The 26,242-nt window shown below is 37.2% G+C and overlaps 2 protein-coding genes across 2 annotated transcripts; one reads left to right on the forward strand and one right to left on the reverse strand.

Annotated features, from left to right (window-relative positions):
- Nucleotides 1-28: 28 nt before the first annotated feature.
- On the reverse strand, nt 29-25,978 carry fxyd5 (FXYD domain containing ion transport regulator 5). Its single transcript, XM_067365239.1, has 9 exons — nt 25,754-25,978; nt 20,470-20,515; nt 19,133-19,225; nt 18,657-18,776; nt 17,954-18,028; nt 17,266-17,295; nt 12,035-12,109; nt 11,885-11,930; nt 29-2,454 (listed from the first exon to the last, which is right to left on the reverse strand). Exons 1-9 carry the CDS (start codon nt 25,763-25,765, stop codon nt 2,430-2,432), a joined length of 522 nt encoding a protein of 173 aa, XP_067221340.1. The 5' UTR covers nt 25,766-25,978; the 3' UTR covers nt 29-2,429.
- On the forward strand, nt 3,711-11,861 carry LOC137004673 (piggyBac transposable element-derived protein 2-like). Its single transcript, XM_067365237.1, is given in 1 exon segment — nt 3,711-11,861. A coding segment is annotated over 1 exon segment (852 nt). The 5' UTR covers nt 3,711-9,716; the 3' UTR covers nt 10,569-11,861.
- Nucleotides 25,979-26,242: the final 264 nt, after the last annotated feature.

A 26,242-nucleotide genomic window follows, 5' to 3' on the forward strand; every position in this document is an offset into this window, starting at 1 on the left:
CCATGTGAAGGGACTTTATACTTATGTAAAAAAAAAAAAAAAAAATCTGTTCGATATTTACCCATTCAAGAAACTCCACAAATAAATCAACAATGCAAGATAACCTTTAGCTCACACTGATTCACATTTCAATTCTGTTAGCAGTTTCTTTTAGTTGATGTAAGAACGGAAAATGCAGATGTAGATTTTCCTTCTGAAGGTGTCTCTCAACAGCCTTTGAAGGGAAAATCATAAGAGATTGTATTGTATTTCCTTTCAATAGAGGCTGTTTACATCAGCGCTTATTTTCTTTTTTATGTAAGGTATTCTGACAGCAAAAAGGTATACGTATGTCTTTCTGAGTTTTTAAAAAAAATTTTTTATCATGTAGTAGTATACAACACTCCCAGTGCTTGACCTCTGGTTAACATTACTGTTATTCACGGACATTTGTGTGATTTCTACTGAAGTTTAAACGTTAATGCCTGTTGCTGTATATATTTGATAAGACAACCTGTCATCTATTTGTTGTATAAGACTTTTATTTTAAATAAATACTATTGTTCTCAAATATGCTGGTATGTATTTGATTTAGGTGGAAATGGCATAAATTTCCACCAGGTCTACTATTTGAAAGTTTATTCTAAAATGAAAATTTGATCATCATCTACTCATCAATGCTTTTATTTTATTTCAGCTTTATTTCAATTAACGGAATTTTTAATAGTTTTAGTTAGCTTGTCATTCAGTTATGTTGTTCATAAAAGTACATCTTGGACATTTGTTACAGATCTGCTTGCAATAGGGTGAAAATGCCCACTTGGGGTCAAACGCCCCCTACTGTTTTTCCCAAAATATCCACTAGATTGAGTCAAGATACTTTTTTGTTGTTGCTATGGACTACGTTGACAAGAGAGATGTTTAAGTATTAACTGTGAAGCTTTCGCTGGCGACATACTTGAGAAAAAAACGGATTTCACAGTAATTCATCTAATGTATGAAGTACATTTAAGGAAAACATATTTATGATTTTAGAATGACAATTTTTTTTCAAACACCATCTGTGGGGTAAAACGCCCCTAGCCACGAAGGGTAAAACACCCCTTCTCACTATCATAATTACTGTAGTTACTCTGTCCTCAACATCAAATCCTTTGTTGTTCCATCAAATGTAATCTAACTACGTGGTTGAATAAAAATATTTGGACTTTATATCTAAAAATTACCTCAAGTTAGCATCAGCTAGTTAGCTAGCATCAGCTAACATTTTTCAAATAGTCTATTATACTTTTTTGTAATTCATATTGGTTGTGGTTGATATTTCATTGCTGATTTAGTTTATTTTAGTTGGGTTGGTAATAGTAGTAAGTGCTTGTACTCTGATTTTGCTGTAAATGTATAAAGCAAATTGTTTTGACAGAGTGGGGGCATAAAACAACCCCCTTGATACAAATTTATTTCTTACTAAAAATCCAATAACATGAAAACTCTGGACATTTTTCACACTTGGTTTATAATTTATGTAAATGTCAATAAAGCTATGATCACTATTCTGTACATTTAACTTTTGTTTCATAGGAAAAAATGACAAAGTCCTTAAGGGGGTGTTTTCCCCCACTCTACCCTGTAGGCTATCTTTCTAATGACAGAATGTGCAAGTTCAACTATTGAACATTTACATAAACACCTTGCTCTGTTTTCAGCACTGATATACTAATGGTAAATGTCACACAGAGATGGTTTTGATATTTTCATTTTCCCCTGACATCATCATACACACATTTTCCACTGTTGACAGCCCAACTGAGCTCATGCGAGATAAGTAATATGACACTTATCACTTATTTGGCTGTATTTTTTCACAAGGACAAGATGTAGGAGATAAATTCAGATACATGAATCAGAGTCAAATGGTTTTTATTCTCTCCTCTTGGGAGAACTCATGATAAATGTGTCTGAAGGCCTCTTGAGGGCGCTTGTGAGCTACACAACGCTTCCTTTCAATTCCAAATGATTGACACACCTGAGGATGCACAAATTTAAATAATAATAATAATAAAACAGAAGTACAGGCCTGTGTTGTACAAAGTTTGACGCTTAAACAGAGCCGTTTGGTGCAGGAGAGCAGAGGGATGAAGGGATTTTGTGTCTGAGACGCGTGATTACGTTGGGATCTGCCGAAGTCTCAGCCGTTGTGTTACCGCTGGGCGTTTAGTGCCGCACGATAGCACACATCTTATTCCCCGGCGCTTCGGTGTGACAAACCCGGAGATCTGTTTGAAATAATGAACACGCTCACACACACAACCTCTCCATCTCGTCCTTATGATGTTGTTCTCACAAGGGGGAAATGTAAGTCTGTAACTGCTGTCGGAACAGGTCTGACTGGCTCCTTTGTGTTCTGCTGTTCTTGTTTATTGCCGAGCCGCTGATCAATGCCGAGAAGAGTGTTAACTTCTGGTCACCTGGTATGAACTAGACACCCAGAGAGGGAGAAAAAAGAAAAGAAAAAAAAAAGGTTAGAAAGAGGTCGGAAATAAGGGGGGACAGAATGGCTATTTGTGTGCTTTATCACTTTTCTAAAGAAAAAAAAGTGAAGTCATTTTGATAATTCATCAAGGCACCTTTTTTTTTTCTTCTGTGAAGGTAACAGAAATAAAACACACAAAACAGTTTGTCAACATTAACATTATGCACATGAGCGGCAGTACAAAATTATAAAAATTATTCTTAGTCAATGTAGAATGATGTATTTTTTTAATAAACTGGGATCAGATTTTCACCTGTGGGAATGCTCTTAAGTCAACTGAAATACTGTTTTATTAAAGGGTTAGTTCACCCAAAAATTAAATTAATTACTCACCTTCATGTCGTTCTACACCTGTAAAGGTGATGATACACGGGGGAACTTTTTGAGCAATGTTGCCAAGCAACGTTGCTTGGGCACTTCCCACTGAGAATGAGCAACAAATTTATATCTAGATTCGTTAGATTGGTCGTGGGCAAATTTTTGAGAATGTTAGCAGCCGATCATGTGATTGGTTCGGAGATTTCAGAAAAAAAATTCAAACAAGATGGCGGCCTCTCAGCGGCAGTGGAGCGGAGAAAAAGGGTGTGAACTTATATGTTTTTACGCTACTAAGTTGTCATGCGTCAACCCAAAACAGGGAATTTACCTCATATAATGCTTAAAACAGCAAATAGTAAACTGTAATTAAGCCATCGAATGTTTTCAGTTAAATACTAAAAAGACAGGACCATTTAATGTCTGTAGTAGCGTAGGCTGTAGGGCGAATGGCACATAAATGTAGGTTTTGACGCAATCAACGCGGGTTCGAATCCGCCTTTTGCCGAACTAGCTCTTCTCCCTTTTCCTATCAAAAATCAGATCGGAAAAGCATTTATTTTTAATTAAAAAGAAGAAAATATTTGAAAAGTTGAAATAAAGTGCCTAACAAGTGTTTATAATAAATATTGGGTTGGCAATAGATTTGCTCCTCTCTGATTAGTTGCTGCCAACTGTCCGTTGCCCTAATTAGTTGCCCTGTGTCTCATCAGGTTGCCTGTTGACGGCAACATTGCTCAAAAAGTTGCCCCGTATCATCACCTTAAGACCTTCATTCATCTTCGGAACACAAATTAAGATATTTTTGATAAAATACGATGGCTCAACCTTAATGTTATGAAGTGATGAGAATACTTTTTGTGCGCCAAAAAAACTAAATAACTTTATTCAACAATATCTAGTGATGGGTGATTTCAAAACACTGCTTCATGAAGACTTAAAGGTACAATTTGTGATATTTTTTTCCGCTAGAGGTCGCTAGAAGCCTATTCAAAACAAAGGCGTAGTTTGATGACGCCAAGTTTTAGAGCGGAAACTTGCGAAATGTGGTTTCCATCTTAACGGATGGTGCAAAAGAATAGGGATTGGAGTCTGGAAGAACTCATGTTCGTGGATGCGATTATTAACGTTACTGTAGTATGAAGCAGAGCAGGACCGAGTGTTGCGGGAGCTGAACGAGGAGCTGGAGCGATTGATCAACACACGCCTCACGAGCAGCGGGACTTTTATTATGACACAGTCGCCGGCGCCGCTTCCGCTTTTCCGGTCATGAGTTTACGGGAGCTGTCCTTGTCGACAGAACCAGCGGCAGATGGTAAACAGTAATTATGTTCCATAAATAAGTAACACAATCCACCATAAAATGTGCAAGAAGTAAATAAGGAACTGCTTGAAGCAAGTTAGTGGTTTGCTGGACACTAGACACTACTTCCGCATTTGTCCACGGCACTGTTGTCATGTGGTTTCTACGTCAGTAAAGGCGGTAACAAAGGTAACTGACGTCATTGACAGGTGACTGCACTGCCCCGTGTCACTGTTTAGAATGGGAATTTTCTCATGATTTACAAGTAGTTGAAAACATTAGAGATATTGTTTGTAATCAGCTGGACAAAATATATAACACTAGCCTAGTGGTTTTTGGATATTTTACTGCAAAAATTGTACATATTGTACCTTTAAAGCTTTACAAATCTTTTGTTTCAAATCACTGGTTTGGAGAATTTATCAAACTGCCAAAGTCACGTGATTTTAGTACCTCTTAAGTGTTTTAAAATTTCAATGGTTCACCACTGGGGGGTGTGACTTTGGCAGTTTGATACACACTCTGAACCACTGATTCGAAACAAAAGATTCATAAAGCTTTTAAAGCTTCATGAAGCATTGTTTTTAAATCGCCCATCACTAGATATTGTTGAATAAAGTCGTTATTTTGTTTTTTTGGCACACAAAAAGTATTCTCGTTGCTTCATAACATTAAGGTTGAACCACTGTAGTCACATGAACTGTTTTAAAAATGTCTTTAGCAGCTTTCTGGCCATCTGAAAGTGTTGATTATCTTGCTGGCAATGAAGGGCTCACTGAGTCATCGGATTTTATTAAAAATATCTTAATTTGTGTTCCGAAGATGAACAAAGGTCTTACGGGTGTGGATCGACATGAGGGTGAGTAATGACAGAATTTTCATTTTTGGGTGAACTAACCCTTTAACGTTGGAATGAAATGGAAGTTACCAATAGTCCTTTCTTATTTTTCTGAAATGGCTTCTCGAAAAAGAACGAAAAAAAATGAAGGGCGGGACTTGATTTTGTCCATTGACTGGATAGAATTGGAAATGACTGGATGGTTGGATCTTTGTGGTTTGCTATTGGTCGCTCTCATGTGACAGGTTGTCCCACCCTTGTGCCATTAAACACATCATTAGAGAAGAGATGTTGTTGCAAGAGGGAGGGGAAGCTGTTTTGATTAAAGATTATGAGGACAGACTGATTAAAAAAAAATAATGATGTGCACAGATCACATAATTTATGTATAAAAACAATAAGAATGGTCAATTCTGATTTCATAGTGACTTTAAAAGTGTGTGCAAAATGACTGCTTGCTTACAAAATTTAACTTTCTCTCCAAAGTCATATGATGTAACTTTATAGCCCATAGGGCATTAAATATTCCACTAAATATAACATAAATCAGCTGTTAAAGCCTTTAGCGGGTTTTTCACATCAGCTCTGTGAGAGGTAAAGCCATGTCAACAGCGGCTTTTTTCCAGGTAAAGTGTTAACGTTTGTAACAATTTTGCAAAGAAAGAAAATTATGCCTTTTTGCCTTAATAGCTGAGTCCATTTGAAGGCTCTTTTCAAAGAGAAGCATGTCATTATTCTTCTCTTATATTACTAAAATTATATACTGTTTTGTTGTCTCTCTTGCACAAGTCAATTCAGTTGACATTCTGCCCATGCAATTGCTGTGTATTTTCATTTTTAAATTTCCATTTTAAAATGGCACAGAGAGTGTATAATAAGCACATTAAAGTTAAACTCTTTGCATTCATCATATGTGGCAAGATTGAAATCATGTGCTTTGGAACAATCTGTATAAAAGCCCTAATGGCGTCTAAACACAATGAAGTCTGTAATGATTATAAAGACACATCATAAAGTTACAAAAGAGGTCAAAAGTTATTAGGCACCCAATCATTGAATACATTCAAGCAGCAAACAATGGCTATGTATGGAATAGCATACTACTTTTACTGTTGAAACAGTATATAGCATGTATTCTATGCACAGTATGCAAATGTTCTATATGCATAGGTAAATTGAATTAATTACTACATTTGCCTAAATAATCAGTTTACAGGAGAGCTAAAAGCATGGACTACTGTATGTATCCCATAATACACCCCATCGGTTTCCAGTGTGCCAAAAGTGAAAACATCTTTACACAAAATCTAAATAACAGAGCAAAATAACCACTCTTATTTAAGAGATGATGCCCTCACTATATTAATTATATATATAAAAAAAATAATTAAAAGGTTATACTTTAGAACAAGGTTTCTTTCCTGTTAAAGGTACACCATGTAACTTTTTTGATCAAAATTAACAGAATATAAATAATGAGTCAATACATTATCAGTCCTTTTAAAATGTGTTTTTGTCTTACCCTGATTCACTATGGTAAGCCTATTATAAGTATTTATATTTTAAACCTGTCGGGATGGATTTCACAGGAAATTGCGTACTTATGAGCAGTAGGATAACCATATGACCTCACCCATGCTGGAAAAATGAGTCGCAATGAGCAAATTATCAAAAATTAGTAATTGTTATTCTCACATTCTCTATTAAAAACCCTTCAAAATTATGTAGGCTATGATTTTTTTGGGGGGGGAATCCGACAAAAAATGACTAGTGAAAAATGAATTGATAGTCAATTTTGAGAAAAATCAAGTTAAAGTTTTCTGAAGGTTCCAAAACAAAATCACAAAGCAACCATACCTTGAAATCCCTGGTAATACCACCAAATTTGGCACAAAACCTACGGAGCCCCGGACATGACATGCAGAAAAAAAAATAGTATGCTAAATCGTGCGCACGATTTACTAATTCGTTCCCTCGATTTACTAAAACGTGTGCAAGATTTACTATTTTGTTCCCTATATGGGAACAAAATTTGTTCCCATTTGTTCTCATATATTTGTTCCCTACATATTTTATAAATAATGTACATGATTTATAAATCGAGGGAATGAATTAGTAAATCGTGCGCGTGATTAAATTTTTTTTCTTGCATGTCATGTGCGGGGCTCCGTAAAAACCCATATCTAAAGGAAAAATGTATATATTCAACTTTTTTTCCTTGATTCCACAATTGTTCGATTAACATTAAAGATGCTAAAGAGGATGTTTTGTTTTATACATTTTTGCAATATTACTTGAAACTGTCTTTACTAACTGATAAAAGACTATTTATTAGGCGCACTGAAAGGAATAATATTAATATACATCATCTGTGCACGAGGTAGGGCCTTAAAAACATCAGCCAATCGCGTAAACGATTGGCCCTCTGGCTTGTCAACAAAGACTATAGAATAACACAAGACATGTCACTCGTATTGTTTTGAATGGGAGAAAGTGTAACGCGCAATATGGCGGAATAAGTCCCGCCTTCTATATAAGAACCAATCGCCGATTGGTTAAGTCATCGCGTCACTACAGCGGCCGTTAGAAGCACTGGTTTCTATAGAAACAGTCAGACGCGTGCCTCAGAAATGAGGCACAAGAGACGCGCATTTAGGTTTGCGCATGCGCATTAGCTGGATCCAGACTGAAAAATACAGTTTTTTTGTCATGATTCGAGAGTTTGGAAAAAAACATTTATGAGACAGTTGTTGTCAGATTTCATTGGTGATTTCAAATATGAAATTTAATCGTAAGGTTGGCGAACGGTTTTGGAGAATTTGATGTTTCCCCATTCAAAGAGATAGGAGCTGCATGATGCCCAGGATGGCCAAGAGGCGTTTCAAAGATGGCCGCCGAGTGAAATGACTTTTCTTAAAGGGACTTTGCTTGTCAATCACTGCCATGACGTTCCTTGTGAGAGACGTGCGCGGCTGCGCGCTCCAGTAACTTTCCACACTCCACAGGCGCCGCATGCAATGTTTTTGTCAGGAGACAGGAGTAACAACTGCAGATTATGAGTTACCTGCGGTGAGTCCGACATAATGAATCCACTAACATGAAACAGCGAATGCCGGTGGTAAACAAACACTCGTGTTACAATACTCGTGCACGAGCTTTGGGAGGCGTTCCCTCGAAATACGCATGCGCTCATTTCAAAAACTCACTAACAGTCTTTGGTTTCTCAGTCGACGAAAAGATCCTCTTTAGCACCTTTAAAGGCACAGTATGTTTTTTTGCCGCTAGGGGTCGCTAAACTCTTCAAAACAATAACAAAGGCGTAAATTGATGACGCAGTGAATGAGCTTGGAATCATGGAACTTGTCGTCATGCTGACAGATCTAATAATGTTTATGTGGAAATAATGTTTATGGATGAGTGAATGCATTCATGTTTTTAACATGACAATGATATGAAGCAGGGCGTGGCTTTCAATCACAGCGCGATTGCTAATGAGAGACAGATATCAGTGCCACACGTGAGTCACAGGGGATACAAAGGAAGGAGGACATTTCATACCAAACTACTTGCAAGTGCTGAAATACTACTAATACAGGTCAGTTTATTTGATGAATTAAAATTGTGAGCTAGCGCAGCGCTGTTTCACTTGGTCTAACGTAACACTGTCATACCAAACTGAGTATGTTGAAAGTTGTAATGTTCTTTTATGTATTAGTTTGTTGGCTGTATGAGACTAACAGTAAGCTAGATCAACATTAGAATATCATACTTATGATATTCTATCATTTCATTGTGTTGACCTATATAACATTGATTCGTCTTACCTTGTCTAATAACGTGCGAGAGCGGCGTCTCTGTCAAGTCAAAGTTTGTCGCAAAACTCTCACTATCTCAGAAACGCCACACCGATATTGATCCTCGTTTTATTTCTCCTTTTGTCCCAAAATTTGCTTGCCATGGTCCATAATTGTTTTAACGAAACAACAACAACAGTGTGCTGCTAGACATTACGCAGCTGTCCACATCTGTTGCCATGGTTACTATGCAATACAAGCGGAAACCAATGATAACGCAGTTATTACGTCATTGACAAGTGACAAGGTAGGGACGGGCACTATTTAAAATTGTGAATTTCTCTGAATTTACAAATTCTTGGAAACATTAACGATAATGGAAGTACACATCATAATTAAATATATAACACTGTGCAAGTGGTTTTTGGATATTTTAATATAAAAATCTTATATATTGTGCCTTTAACCCTCTCAAGGCAGGCGTTGCTGATTTGCAACAGTTAAAAACTAACTACCTTATTACTCCAGATACATATTTTATGAGGTTTTTTTTACTCAGAAGTACCACTGCAGGACTTGGTTGTCCATTAGCAACAAACAGTTTCCCACTTGCTCACCAGATGGCAGTGTAGTGTCCCTTCCAACATGTCTGTTTCCATGGGTTCCCTGAAACTGATTTTCTTGGCATCAATTTCGTGTAATTATCACTATCAATCTCCATTAATTTGAAACTAAAACTGCATAAGAAGAATCAGAAGTGTATATAGACACAGTAAATGCCAATTAGTAGATTTGATCTCTTCTGGATTTTTCCCCTGGTGCAGCTCTATTTCAACGTAGCAGATTTGCAACGTTTGGCCAGATAGGTACCACTGGATATCACATGCTTTATCTACTAGTTTGCCTATATTTTGAGCAACAGTTTATACTAGGGTTATTTTCCTATCACCAGTGTTTATGTATTACTTTGAGGTGTCACTGAGCTGGTTCACTTCCCCTGAACTCATTGTGGAACTGAAGAAAATGGGAATTCTAACAGTTGCTACCATCAATCGTAACCGTCTCCGTGGATGTACCCTCAACAGTGACAAGGAACTCTCAAAGGCCGGGCGTGGTGCATATGAAGTGAAATACGAAAAGACAAGTGGGATGTCCATTGTGAAGTGGTATGATAACAAGGCAGTGTTGCTTGCATCATCCTTCATTGGACCTGAACCTGTTGAGAGATGCAGAAGGTGGTCGAAAGAGAAGAAGGAATATGTGGAAGTGGACAGACCCCACATTGTCAAGGTGTACAACCACAACATGGGAGGAGTAGACTTAGCAGACATGTTTGCAGCTCTCTATCGCATTGACATCCGCCCACGTCGTTGGTATCTGCGCATCTTGTACTACTTGATTGACCGATCACTGGTCTATGGTTGGCTCCTCTATCGCCCTCATCTCACCCAGAAGCAGGAGAAGAGGTATATGCCACTTCTTGACTTCTGTGTTCAAGTTGCAGATGCCCTCATCTAGGTTGGCTAACAGGCTGACTTGATCAGTAGGAAAAGAGGACGACCGTCATTGGAAGATGATCCAACGTCCCTTCAAGCTGCCCCACCTCCACCTCCACTTCAGAGGATCTCTGCACCATCAGTTGATGTCAGATTAGACCAATGCGATCATTTCCCCATCCATGCTGAGAAACGTGGACGATGCAGACTGTGCAAGAATGGCTACACGCAAATGGCCTGCCTGAAGTGCAAAGTACTTCTGTGCTTTACAAAAGACAAAAACTGTTTCTTGGAGAACCACACGACAAAGTGACTTGGAAACATGCACTCAATGAGGATTTGAGATATTGGATTATATTGTACTACCCCATATGATAATTTTCCCCAAATATCAGATTTTTCCTGTTACTAAAACTTAATTTGAGCCTGAGAGGGTTAATGAAACAGACAACCTAAGACCTACTGTACCACACGGATCTAATTCTAATATGTTACACATCACATGTTTTTTTCCCAACTGTTAACTTAAAACATGTTTGCGTGAATACTTGCCAAGACAGATTTTTTGAAATATTGTAATATATGTGTATATCGGGATTGCACGCAGTCTGAGGTGTCTTTGTGTGAGCGCTCTGGATCTGTCAGTCAGCGTAAGATAATTTTGTTTACATCAGCATGAGTTTGAAAATCACATTTCATTGGTTCAAGCCATTGAGAATTCACTATGAATATTCACAAAGTTGAAATGCTTCGCTTTACAAAGATACCAGACTGGAAGCGCCAGTCGTCGAGAAGCGAGCAGAGAAAAACTGCATTTTTCATGGTCAAAGGAAAGGTACTCCTCTCAGAAAACATACAAATACAGATACTTTTAGATGTTTAATTGCTATTTGGAACATTGGGATCACTAGACAATGGCTTAATGAACTAATTTTTGTGAAAACCTCAAATTAGACCAAAATTGACATTTTTCACTTGTTTTGCCTGTAGTGCATTCCGATTCATTTTGCCAGCACAGGTCACATATTCATCTGCACAGTCACACAGAGCTAAACTACAACCAAAAAAAGTACTTCCGTAAAATGATTGCAGTTTAGTTTTTTTTAACTGCTAGAGGGCCAAAAGTTACATAGTGTAAATAAAAAAAAACAATATAAAAATATGTATTAGTGTTTTACTAGTTATTATATATAACTACTGGTTTAAAATGTTATATACAATTATTAATTACCGAATATATTAAATTATGTGCAGTATATACTGTATACCACCTACTATTTTAGCCTAGTATTCAGAATGGCATACGTTTTATATAAAAATATATTTAAACAGTCCAAAAGAATGAAAATATTACCCTTTGGGCAGTCCAATAATAATAATACAAAAAAAAGTATAAAGTAATAAATCAAGAAAGGTATAAAAATGGCTGCTTATATTTCCAATTTATTCATCATGCATTGTGTGCATACAGTATTCTCCACACTGTGCTCTGTTGTATTCATAGTGCATATTTTGTCAAATAAGCATACTGCACATTCTATAATATACTGAAGAAATTATATGTTTGGTAGTATGCCATTGACTTTAACTTTAAACATTACACAAACACACTAGAGAGATTTTGCTCACCTTCCTTTGCCAATTCGACACCGTGGGATTCGTTTAACTTTGCCACCTTTCAGACAGAGGATGAAAAAAAAGTGAGGAAAGAGGTTTGAGGATTTCAAACGTGACTGTTTGAAGCAATCATGACTGAAACTTGAAGTTGGGTTAACTTACAACCAAGCACCAAAATTCCCATCACGAAAAGAACAGCAGCAATGGTCAACCCTACTTTACGCAGAGATGTGTAATCTGAAAGAAAAAAAAAAAAACATCATGTTATGCATAAATAAAAATGCAATGCATACACATACACACACAACAATCTGGTCTAACAGTCTAAAAACATACGCACATTAATTTTAATTTCATGTGAGGATGTCACGTACAGCCTTAAATCACTGTGTCTCTCCCTCAGTAGAAGAAGCAGCAAAAGTCAGTTTTATAAACAAATCTTAAACTTCACATTCAGCAACGTAACATACATGAATTATCCCCCGTAGCAGATCTACACAAGTGGAGCTGGGGAACGAGGGGGGCCAAACAATGCCAAATATTTGAATGTTTGAGCAGCAAGCTCATTGGCCGCTGATGCAACAGCAACCAGTCAGCTGTGCTGTGAGATAATGATGCTACCAAACGAGTTAAAGACCCATCAGCCTGCACCGTCAGAGTTTCATGCCAGAACTAGTTGAAAATAGCTATAATAATATAACATTATAATAAAATGTTTTATGAGCTCTCTAATTTTAGTGAAAAATTTCTTTTTTTCTTTCTTTTTTTTTTTTTTTAATTGCACTTAAACATTTTTATTAAGTAATTATTATAGTATGCCCTTTTCCTAAGGGACCCCCCCCCACACACCTTTGAAGTAACAGTGAACATCAATCGGCATAAAACACCCTTAACTGATGACTCTGGAACATATTCAGTTACTTATAAACTCAGTTCCTGGGGAATGATTGCAGAACAGAGGCATCTATGGGTCACGGCTAATGAGGGTATTTCTTGAACATCAGATGCCCTGTAGCTGCCCTAACAATAGGAAGTGATTGAAACAGCGACTGTCGCCAGGTCAAAAGCTTTAAACTACAGCACTCGAGTCAGTAATAGTTCTCCCATGCTCGGCACCTCTGTGCCTCTTATAAACACAATACTTTCCACTGACAGGGAGATTGAGTTTCTCCGGTCTTTGTGTGCGGACGCACTGTCAGCGGCTTGTATGCCGCTGTACCAGAAAAAACAGCAGACAATTAACATCTGAACAGCACTGATGTGACGTTAAAAATGAAACTGTCACATTTCTTGATTAGTCGTTAACGGGTTATACAAGACAGGGTTATTATAGTTAACTAAAACGCTGCGTCCGAATATGGCTACTTCCATACTATATAGCAGGCGAAAAACATTATGTGAGCTGAGTAGTATGTAGTGACTTGCTATTTTGAAACACACTTCATGAAGCTTCAAAACTTTTACGAATCTTTTGTTTCGACTCAGTGGTTCAGAGTGTGTATCAAATGGCCAAAGTCGCATGATTTCAGTAAACGAGGCTTTGCTGCATCATAACTGTTTCACCGCTGGGGAGTGATGATCTCTGAGAACCTATAAATAATGCAAATTCACTGAGATCTCTGCCCAGTGTCAATGGTTTTTACCCGATCTTTGATCAGTTTTATACATTTGTAGATGTTTTAATTAGACATTAGTATACCTAAAAGGTATAATAGTAGTTAATACTCTCTAATTGTTCTGTTTAGCTGAGCCATCCATGGAACAAACAAAACTGAAAAAATTGATAATATATGCAATTCTGAGGAATTATGAGTTTTTAAATTGAGTAGTACAGTTTGGTGGCCTTTTTGAAGCCGCCTAGGTAAATTATCTCAGAGGTTGAGTATGTTGGCCTTCTCTTGCTATAAAACAAAGTTGAGGCCTCAGCTCACCTTAGCTCGAGCTAGACAGTGAAACCAAGTGTGTCGGCCCTCTGCGGGCCACTGTGATGTTGTATTTTAGGATGAGTGTAGTTGGCCAACTCATATTCTAGAGAGTTGTTTTGTTTAGGCCTCTGCTCTCCTGAGCTCCAGCTAGACAGTGACATCAAATGTGTCAGACCTCTGTGGGCCGCTGTGGTGAGCTGTCTTTTAGCCATGAGTGTGGTTTGGCCTCCTCTCGGTCTGAGAATTGTTCAGTTGATACCTCCGCTCTCTTGGGCTCTATCTAGACTGTGTCATTAAGTGTGTCGGCCCTCTGTGAGCCACTGTGGTGAGATTGAGTATAGTTTGGCCTCATCTTTATCTGAGGATTGTTCTGCTTAGGCCTCTGCTTAGGCCTCTGGTCATCTGAGCCCCCCACCTTGAAAGACTGTCTTTTAGGTTAAGTGTGTTTGGCCTCCTCATTATAGAGAGTTGTTTTACTGAGGCCTCCACTCACTTGAGCTCTAGCTAGACAGTGACATCAAGTTTTCGGCCTCCTCTGAGGCCGCCTTGTGAAACTGTCACTACTTGAGCTCCAGTTAGACAGTGACATCAGGTGTACTTGGAAGTTGAGCATGGTTGGACTCCTGTCCAATAAGACAGTGAAATCAGGTGTTCGGCCTCGGTTTGGCCCCCTTGATAAACTGTTTTTATGTTGAGCTGGTTGGCTTCCTTTCACTATAGAGAGTCATTCTTCTGAGGTCACAGCTCACCTGGGCTCAAGTTAGACAGTAACATCAAGTGTTCGGCCCTATGTAGGCCGCCATGATAATCTATCTTTGGATCTGAGTATGACTGGCCTCCTCTTGCTATAGAGAGTCTTTCTGCTGGGGCCTCTGCTCACCTGAGCTCCAGTTAGACAGTTCATCAGGTTTTGGCCCTCTGTGAGACCGCTTTGGTAAACTGTCTCTAAGGTTGAGTAGGGGCTGGCCACTTCTCACTTTTGAGAGTCATTCTGCTGAGGCTTCCGCTCACCTGAACTCTAGTTAGGCAGTGACATTAAGTGTCCGGCCCTTCGGGATGCTGCCTTGATAAACTGTCCTAATGCTGAAGCTCCAGATGGACTGTGACATCAAGTGTTGGTCCTCTGTGAGGCCACCTTGGTAAACTCTCTAAGGTTGAGTAGGGCTGGCGTTCTCTCGTTTATTAGAGTCGTTCTGCTGAGGCCTTTGCTCACCTGAGCTCCAGCTAGACAGTGACATCAAATGTCCGGCCCCCTGTGAGGCCACCTTGGTCTTTGATTGGACATGTCCCTGGCTTTTTTTTTTTTTTGGCTCAGAGATGCTGACTTTGAGTCAGGCAGGGTTGAGCATGTCTTTTCAGCTCACCTGGGGTCCTCAGGGGTTTAACCTGATCCCCCTAGTATAGTGACAAGGTGATGGAACTCCCTTAAAGGTAATGCCTGTCAGGGACTGGCATTACCAGAACTTGAGCTCTGCCCTGGGGCAGGCACTCTTTGCCTGACCCGGTAAGGGTTTTTCCTTGCATAGGGCATGGGCCTAGGTTGTGGCCTTAGGGAATAGTGTCACTGACAGCCCTGTGTTTGACCTGAGTGAGGGATTGGTCTCCATCATCTAAGTCCATTGAGCCCTCTTTTTGCTTATCTTAGCCATTTAGGCAGTTGTTCCCCTCAGCATAGTGGAGTAGGTACGTCCCCATAGTGTCTTCGGATGCAGTGCGAGTTCTCATTCGAAAGGGCACATCTCAGTTTACGCATGTAGTCATGAATCCCTGAGAAGCGGAATGAGACACTGCATCTCGCTGCCATGCTTCGGGCATACCTGGTAACGTCTCCTTCAGACAAAGAAGTTGTTGACGTACTACAAGTGCCCTGTTGTACTTACAGTCGCACACGTGGTCACGTCTGTCACCGGCCAATGACATTGTCGCATTTGAATCATGTGTTTCAGACACACGCTGGAGGCATTCCCCATATTGTCTTCGGACGCAGTGTCTCGTTCCCCTTCTCAGGGAACCACGGTTACATGTAGGGCTGGGCGATATATCGAATGCTTTTGTCACGCGCATTTCGTCAGTAAAGCCGGTTCCCTGATTGCCGCTAAATCGCCATCACCTGCTTTCAAATGAAGCGGCATTTAATAGACAGAGCCGTAGTTCACTGATAAGCCACGCAATATCGCATTCAATATCGACGGCGATTCATATCGATATTGAACGTGATATTGCGTGGCTTATCCGTGAACTACGGCTCTGTCTATTAAATGCTGCTCCATTTGAAAGCAGGTGATTGCGATTTAGCGGCAATCAGGGAACCGGCTTTACTGACGAAATGCGCGTGACAAAAGCATTCCATATATCGCCCAGCCCTAGTTACGTGTGTAACCTGAGACATTTTATTCATGTTGAGTTTTTGTTGCATTTACACTGTTCTGACCAGCAGGCATCACCAGCAAATGACGTTTTGAAAGTTTTGAAACAGTGAATCATTTTGCAAAGCAATTTGTTCAATTTATTTGTTCAGTTTCTCCCATCACTAGTAGTATGTCCAATTTCACAGTATTCATAAAACAGGAGAAAAGTACCCAGATGACCTACTTCTTTCAACGAGAGTCTGAAGTGCGCAATCGATAGACATTTTAATATCCTATGAGGCCACAGGAGAAGAGTTGTGAAGTTAAGTGAAGTGACAGTGACAACATGGTGGATATTGTATGTCCGAATTTAATTCATACAAAATATAGAATATACTGTACATTTTTAACAGTTGTGAAGTAAGTTAACCAAATGCAGTACCTATGCAGTATGCAATTTCGGACACAGCAAAACTATTAAACATTTATTTTAATCAAAATAAAGCTGAAATAAAATAAAATGTAATTATTAGTTGAAAAACTTAAACTTAAATTTCAGTTTATTGCCAAGGCAGCATTTTGAATTTCAATTTAGTTTGAATAGAAACATAAAAATGATTAACAGGAAATAAATAAAAAGTAAGACTAATTAAAACTGAAATGAAATGAAATTAAACCTAAATAAAAATATAAAAAAAAGTGAAATAAAATAAAATGACAAAAGCACATAATGAATTTAATAGAAATTAAACTAGAATTAACACAAACTTAAAACAAATAAAATTAAATAGAAATTTTAATATTTTAAAAAAGAAGAAAAACAATCAAAATGCTAAAACTATAATAGTATATAAATAATATAAAATAACCCTGTGATTAGATTACTTTGATGTTTTACCATCCATTAAGTGAGAATCATAAGTCCAATAACAGAAACATTCTAACACAACTCTTCCCCAAAAAACACATGATTTAAAGTATCATTAATGTCTGTAGCACAAACGGTGTGGGACGATTTATAGGCTGACGTTTAATACTTTGGGTTAGGGGTTTGTTCCAGTGGTAACTGTGATGTCTGCATTAGCAAGCAGCATTAATTACTGATTAAATAGATACTTACTGTAAATAAACGGCTCATCCCATCTCTTATCTGTTGAGGAAAATGTACAGTTTAGATTTTGACATATACACAAGACCTGAAAACAGTCTATATGCCTATAAAATGTAATGGTCTTTATAATTTTCTTAATATGCAAAAAAAAAGCTACTATTATATGTGTGGGTGTGTGCTGGCATATTTGTGTTCATTGTGATGGATACATGAGCCTGCTGCTTCTAATGGCTCTAATGGGATGACACAATCAGAGGACTTTTCCTTTAACCTGTCCACCTTAAATGATCTCCAACATGAATTTCCTATGATCCAGTCAGGGTTGAGCCAATGAGATGCTGTTTATGCAAATGACTTAATGATTTGAAGTGAAAAGTAATGGAGACTGATATGGGTTTTTCATATTTCATATATGCATTTGGAATTTAAAGGGATATCTTACCCAAAAATGATGCAATGAAAAGTACTAATTTTTTTTGTTTCTTTTGCATTTCAGTACATTTTTTTTTTTTTTTTTTATGTTGACCATTTATATATGTACATATTTAGATTTTGTATATTTTTAGATAGTATTTATACACAAAAGTCACAAAATCGTTTTGAAAACAGGGGGAAACTACCTCCACCAATATATCACCCTATCATGAGTGAGAAGTCAGTCAAATAAGCACCAGATGAGGAAGATGAGAAAGTTTACCCCACGCTTCAGTTTTGGAGGTTGTGGAGGTTCTGGTGCTGGTGCTGGTGGTGGTGATGGTGGTAACTTCAGTTGCTATGAGAAAATGAGAGGGAGGGGAGGTCAGGGAGAAAGACAAGGAGAGAAACCTAATCTAGCATGTACATTCTTTCCTCAAATTCACAAAATTATGAATAGGAGAGAGCTTTTGAATCCGGTTTTTGTCCATAAATTTAGGTTGACAGCAAAGACTTTCGGTTTGAAAAGCAGACGCTTCCCCCTTATCTCAATCCTATGGATTTGTCCGTAATTGCTTCTAATTAAATTCCAGCAGCACTCATTCTCTGTCCGGCCCTGTCTTTCAAATTCAATTCTTGCATATTTCAATGGCACGCTCTCCCAGGATATATGGTTGGTTGATTCTTCATAAAGCATATCAGCTCACCACGACAGTGCTCCGCAATCCCGCGGAAATGCAGCATTATCTTTAAGCCTCTCAGCATGGAAAGAGCGTTGAACATTTTCTAATTACCTGCTAATTAGTTTCTAAGTTATGTGTGCCCTTGATATGAATTGCATGAGTAAAGAGGAAGCCTCTCAGCTATTCATGCAATCCCCGGCTCTGTTACCCTCCCCCAATCCCACAATTCCACACTGAAAGTCCTTCTGTTTGAGTCGGAGGTTTTAGCAAAGTTATACTTCAGTCATAGCCATCAAAGCTTACGCTTTATGTCAGATGTCTTTTTGGGGGTCAAAGCGGAGGTCACAGAGGAGTCTGTAGAGATGTTTGTGATCGCCGCAGGTACGGTGGGGGTCATTGTCACCCCTGTTGCATTCTGGTTAACTGGAGGAACAAGGAGAACACTTTTGTGATTGAATTGTATTTGAGTTATGAAATGGTGATACAAGTCAAAAACAAAAAGCGCTGGTTTATTATGCCACCAGAAATCAATTCCTTGCGAGACAGATTAAACTTTACATAGTATGTTATCAAGGTAAGGGAGACCAGGGAATGTTGTTACACATTTTGTACTGGATCTGTTGCAAACACTTAGATTCAAAACAGCAAACATAGCATAGAATAAACAGATAAAACATGAACTAACTGTAAGACTTAATAGGACTTAAGACTTAATAGGCATTCTCCGGATGGTTATGCAGGGAAATAAAAATGTAAAAAAAAAAAAAAAAAAATCCTACCATGACCCATGGCTCTACTTGTGTTGGACGGAGGTGTAGAGCTTTCCAGTGGTGTCGTGGTATCTGTTGTTGTCGCATTCTCAACTGCGTAACCTTTACAGACAGAAAAAGACACACATTTTGGCTTTGGAGTAAAAGACATCATCTGCTTCTTTAAAGACAGAAAAAGTTTGAATGAATAAATCTTGTGTTTCTCTTTAAGTAATATAGAGTAAGCAACTATCTATATGTGGTCATTTGGATGCTAATCATACTCTCACATATTTTAGAGTTGCTGTAAAGTAAGTTTTCTGGCATACTGTTCAAGATCTTGGGATATTGATTTCCCAGGGGAATTTTCAACAATGTGCCTTGGCAAGTTTTCAAATATTATTTTGAAGGCTGATGGGTATCTTATGATATTATTTATAGTGTATAAAAAGACCAGAAAATGGCATTCACACACCCGCTTAAAATGGACAATATCTATTGCATAGATGAACTGACTTTAATTTAAGGCTTAAAAAAAGATTTATTTCAAAGTAACAGTGAGAAATGAAGTTTGTATAAATATGAAGGCACCATATAAATAAAGATAAAGATAATAAAGGAGAGATTTATTATTATTATTATTGTTAAAACTACAGAAGGAGTGAGTTAGATTGTGATTGGCTGTGTTCTGTGGCACTGTCCAATCACTGATACTCTCATTAAGGCTGTGGAGACAAATATCTGAGATTGTTACAAGATGACCTGAGGAATTTTTAGAGCATAACCAACATTCTCCTCCTGACACCATTATAACTTGTGTTTGAAGAACACATTCAGCACAATGATCGTGGCTGGCTTCAGAGTTCAAGATTACACATGCAGCAGATGAATGCAAATGTATTCTGAGTCTGGCATAATAACAGTGTGGTGATGTAGAGTGCAGTGGTTTGTAATGAAGGCAGGCCTCTCATAGACCCTGCCACAGAACAAGGACTAATTGTGGTCTAACAGAGATGAGTCGCAGCATTTTTGTATGCATTTTCCGGCTACACACAGTTTTTCCAATGAATCTCTTCACAAGATGAATGGCCACATGAGACTGAGCAATTCTTCTGGCAAACACTGTGATTATTGCAGAAAGACTATAATCAATCTTTTATCGGAAATATTCATGTGAAAAATCCCACATATTAGACCTGCTGGTCATTTGTGGTTTTTGGTAATGTAGGATTTTATTAAAAATAGGCTTTATTAGATTATGCTGACAAATGTTTATAGTGTCCTATGTGTAACGTAATAAAAGATGGAGTGAATGTGTGTGTGTGTGTGTATGAAAGAGAGAAAGGAGCAGAATAGTGAAAACTCACATCTGAAGACAAGTAACAGAAAAAAGGACACCTCTCGCAACATGATCTGAAAAAGAGAAAACACCCACAAACAGGTTATACTTAGAAAGAATGTCTCCATGTTCTCCATGTACAAAATTACTTTGAGATTTTCCCACAAAGTTCTGCTGTTACTTTAGCATTCTATTCTCTTCTATTCTATCGCACCTTTAAAGCAATATAAAATGCCATTTGTTTAAAGGGTTATTTCACCCAAAAATTAAAATTCTGTCATTAATTACTTACAAAATCATTAATTAATTACCCTCATTTCGTTCCACACCTGTAAGACCTTTGTTTATCTTCAGAACACAAATTAAGATATTTTTCATAAAATCCGATGGCTCAGTGAGACCTGCATTGCCAGCAAGACAATTAACACTTTAAAATGCCCAAAAATGTACTAAAAACCTATTTAAAACAGTTCATGTAACCATAATGTTATGAAGTGACGACAATACATTTTGTGCGCCAAAAAAACCCCCAAAAAACGACTTTATTCAACAATATATAGAGATGGACGATTGGCAGTTTGATACACGCTCTGAACACTCACACAAAGTCACAGCCCCTTGTGGTGAACCATTGAAATTTCGAAGCACTTATGACAAAACGAAGCCTCGTTTACTGAAATCATGACTTTGGAATTTGTGGAACATGATACGTGCTCCAAACCACTGAAGGAGTGTTTTGAAATCGCCCATTACTAGATATTGTTGAATAAAGTCGTTATTTTGTTTTTTTGGCACACAAAGAGTATTCCCGTCGCTTCATAACATTAAGGTTGAACCACTGTAGTCACTTGAACTGTTTTAAATACATCTTTAGTAGCTTTCTGGCCATCTGAAAGTGTTAATTATCTTGCTGTCAATAGAGGCCTTATTGAGCCATCAGATTTTATTGAAAATATCTTAATTTGTGTTCCGAAGATGAACGAAGGTCTTACGGGTGTGGATCGACATGAGGGTGAGCAATTAATGACAGAATTTTCATTTTTGGGTGAAATAACTTTAATATTGGAGAAACAAGTTTGGTTACACTTTAGTTTGGGGAACAAATTCACTATTAACTACAACTTTGTCCTAATTTAGGCAGTGGGTAGAATTAAGGGATGTAGAATAGTCATGCATAATAAGACATTAATGTGTGATTTATAAATACTTCTAAACAGCCAATATGCTAATAATATGTGTTAATAACTAGTTAATAGTGAAAATTAGTCCCTAAAATGTTACCAAATGATTTATGCTTATTCATTGGTGATTAATTGGATAGTAGAAAAGTGTGTTACGAATTGTGTGTGTAGAAAAGTGTTACCAGAATGAGAGTTTGCCAAGTCAATGCCTAAATGTACTACCAGTCTTTCTTACGAGATTTTTTTTTTTTTTTTTCAAATAAATGCTGTTTTGTTGAACTAAAAAAAAATGTACAATGGTTTCCACAAAAATATTAAGTAGCACTGTTTTCAACATTGATAATAATAAGAAAGGTTTCTCGACCACCAGAATCAGCATATTAGAATAATTTCTGAAGGATCATGTGACACTGAAGACTGGAGTAATGATGCTGAAAATTCAGCTATGCTTTACAGAAATACATTATATTTTTATATTTTAAAATATATTAAAATAGAAAACATTTATTTTAAATTGTAATAATATTTCACTATATTTCTGTTTTTACTGTATTTTTGATCAAATAAATACAGCCTTGGTGAGCATAAGGCTTCTATTAAAAACTTACTTTTGAAAGGTAGTAAGTAGGGTCATTTAAGATTTAATTTTGAATATTTAGCAATCGTGTATGTCATGGTGCTTTACGCTTCTCTCACATTGCCGTAAACATTCTGCCCGTGTAATGAGAGTGTTTGAGATGAAAGGTCTTGACATTTCCCAACGTTACCATTAGCCAATCAATTCTGAGATGGTTGTTTTAGAAATTTGTGCCTTTTGATCCATTAAAGCCAAACAATAGAAGGCTGCCAGTGTTTCTAATGGGAGGGGTTACTTAGCAACAGTGACATGAGCAAGCGCATAATACAAACACTGGATTATGACACATCAGATGACAGGCCGGCATTACAGTCACCAAGCTCTCCATTAGTATAATCAAACAACAGCAGGACCAAAATACTGCAATCCTGTAGGTGTGGAGAACAGACTGCTGCAGCCAAAACTCTTGGCTTTAAATATGAACCAATGATAGCAGAGTAATAGTGTGTCAGGGAAAGTGGGGTAAGATGTGTCACTGGGTAAACTGTCGCCCCTGTGCACATATATTTAGAAAAGGTACATTACAAGGATGCACATGAGAATGATGTGACATTTTCCATGTCAGATTTTCTATAATCATGCAAGTTGTTAAAATAAGCAATGAATTAATAAAATTAGCATTAATTAGCAAATGATACACTACTGTTCAAAATTTTGGGGTTGGTAAATGTTGTAAGTTTTTGTAAGAAGTCTCTTATGCTCACCAAGGCTGCATTATTTGATTAAAAATGCAGTAAAAACTGTAATAATGTGAAATATTATTACAATTTAAAATATATTTTTTTCTATCTTGATATATATTTAAAATGTAATTTATTCCTGTAATGCAAAGCTTTAGTGTCTCATGATTCTTCAGAAATCTGATAAAAATATGATGATTTGATGATAAAGGAACATTTCTTATTATTATCAATGTTGAAAACAGTGCAGCTTAATATTTCTATGATACTTTTTTAAGGATTCTTAGATGAATGGAAAGTTCAAAATAACAGCATTAAGCCTCGTGCACACGGGACGGTTATCACACACGCTTATCACCAGCGTTTTTCGACGCGTCTTTGTGTTCATGTCCAATCGATTTTCACTGGTTATTACCTACAGATTCACTCCCTGACAGTATATGGCGCTTGCGCTTAGTGTAAGTGAACAGTAGTGCAAAAAAAAATATTAATGAATTAGACATTATAAATATTTCTTGAATGTAAATAAAAAAAAATAAAAATACAGATATATAATAGCATATACATGACATGTGGAGATGGTAGTCAGAAACGGTAGTGCAAATAAGTCACAATGACAGTAGTGCAAGTGAACGGTAGTGCAAATAAAAATATTTATGAAATAACATTCTCAACTGTATTTCTGGAATGTATATATATATATACAAAAAAAAAAAAAAAAATACAGAAATAAAATGGCCTACACATCTATTAGTGTGGCCAAGAACTGGCAGAGCACCCATAGTCTGTAGGGGTCTTCTTCGTCTACTTACTTCCTCTTCGTCTTCTTCTTATCAATGTGTGCTCGGCAAGACCATTTTGTGCTTGAGCACCACCAACTTGTGTTTTACTGTAACTTCAGTAGCTCTAAGCACGTGAACAAAAGAGCCAATCTCATTGGTCGGCCAGTTTTTAACACTAACAGGGCACGTCAAACCAAAAAACGAACCCGAGGTGTTTGTTTGTTTTTTTTTTTTTTTTAATTATGCTTTTACACCTGGCGTTTGGCATGTTGGTGTGCACACTCACATTGGCGCCCTTTGTTTAGTCACGAGGCGTTAAACATTGGCGATAAGCGCATGCGATTATCGTGCTGGTGTGCACAAACTTTTATGCAAAATTTTTGTAACAATACAAAAAAACTCTTTACTTTTCACATTTTAATGCATTCTTTCTCAATAAAAGTATCAAATACTTAAAAAAAAAAAGAAAAGAAAAAGAAAAGTACACTTTTGAATGGTAGTTTAGCTGTGATCTAAACTATGCCAGATGCTTCGGGGTAAGTTGTGCCAGCATCAAAATTTATAGTAATACTGAGATTTGCATTCAAAGGCAAGAAATACTGTTACATTCATATTGTTGACAAGTAGGGGTCAATCTTTCTAATAATCTCAGGGAGAAACGGTGTAAAAACGTTGAGTAAATGTAACATTACTACATGTACAATACACTCACCATAATAATTTATAATCATTTAAATCATACATCATTTAAATAGATAAAAAAAAAAAAAAAAAAAAACTCCACAAAATTTCATGCTGTTTGAATAGTTTCATGCTGTCTGGTCTGATTTGGTAACAATATTGCAACACATTGTGCAATGATCTGCATGAGAGGAAAAGCTTCGTGTAAGCCAGTAGAAATGTGGCCCTATGCTAAAATTGGCAAATTGAGAATGCAACGGAGCAGGAAGCCTTTGTATCCATAAAGTTAAATTGTATCGGATTCAATTAAGTTATAAAGTGAATTAACACAAGTATGATTGTTGACATGTCAAAGATGATTAAAGCATCATATCAAAGCTTTAGGCTAAACATTTTCTGAATAAATGAGCAAATTGTGATACAGTTATCTCCACTACAACATCCCTATAACAAATAAGAAGGGATGTAGTGCCATTTTGTTTTAATGTTACTTTGCACTACTTCCTGTAAAGTACTGCTGCCACATGTAATGTGTTATCACTGAACATTTAATTTAAGTTAGAGTTGAAAGTATAGATCAAGTCAATAATTTCCATCGTGCATAACACCATTTAATGCAGAGATGACTCGAGTCATAAAGGAATAGAGTGAATGTCTCAACGGATCTATCCGTTAATGTGCAACAGCTTTCAAAGTAACATTCCTAACATGGCATTAACTATTAAAATAATGAAAACTCCAACAACTTTATAAGCTAATACTGTGTAAAGTGTGACATTATTATCATGATAAATTTAACAATGTCACATAGTACAAAATATGCCTCGTTTTCTTCATCTAAAATATAATTGTATTTTTTTTCTTATTTTGGGTTGAAATATGATTATAACATTTCTACATGAAATACCTTTTCCTGACCTTTGTCTATTCAAACCATTCCAAACATTCATAATAACAATAAATAAGTATACTACACATTTATTTGTCCCTTTTCCATAAATTCTAATCTTTTATTTTGTGGCCTCCGAGACCTTTTTTCATTAGAAGTAGCCACTTTGATATATGTGAGGGCAAGTCTGTATTGAACTGTGGCTGTGTAACTGCAGGTGAGTGAGTGTGTTTACCTGTTTCTAAAGACAGATCGTCCTCTGGGTCTTACATGATCGATGGATCAGATAAACGATAAGGCTGGTCCACAGTGACCTCACATGCTTGGAGCACGTGTGCCTTCCCTCTATATCTCTACTTTTCTCTCATTCTCTAATGCTTACCTTTGTATGTAATACTCAACAAGCTCAAAATCTCTTAAAATAAGTCTACCTTCAAATATTAACTGTTTTATTTCACTTACCCTGATGCTCATTTTGATCTTGCGTATCACATCCAATCAGAGTTGAACAGAGTGCAGCATCTGTCAGTTCCTTGTAACAGAAAGGAAATGTAAGTTGGGCAGATGATTGACCACGCCCTTGTCAAACTTCCTTTTCCTCAGAGTTCCTCTCACAGTCTGTCGTTCTCACTGGTGCTGAGGCCCCTCACTCCATCCACATCTGCCAGTCCTCTTTTATGCCCGTCTCATCAGCTATTGTCTACAGTTCAAACTGTGTTAATGCCAGCCTCTCACGTTGTGTGTGTATCAGCACTGTAGCTCATTGCCTAAGCAGCTCTTTGTGTCTGTTCATTCAAAATCTACCCTGAGATCAAAATAAAGTCTGTATGTATGCAATACACAAATGTTGTTTTATTATATTTTTATTGTTATACCAATGTAGAAAAAAACAACATATTTGCTAATCAAGCAAATTTAATTTGTCGGTAAATAAAATGTGGATAAAATGTG

This window comes from Chanodichthys erythropterus, chromosome 17 (assembly GCF_024489055.1).
Source record: "Chanodichthys erythropterus isolate Z2021 chromosome 17, ASM2448905v1, whole genome shotgun sequence".
Taxonomy (NCBI): Eukaryota; Metazoa; Chordata; class Actinopteri; order Cypriniformes; family Xenocyprididae; genus Chanodichthys; species Chanodichthys erythropterus.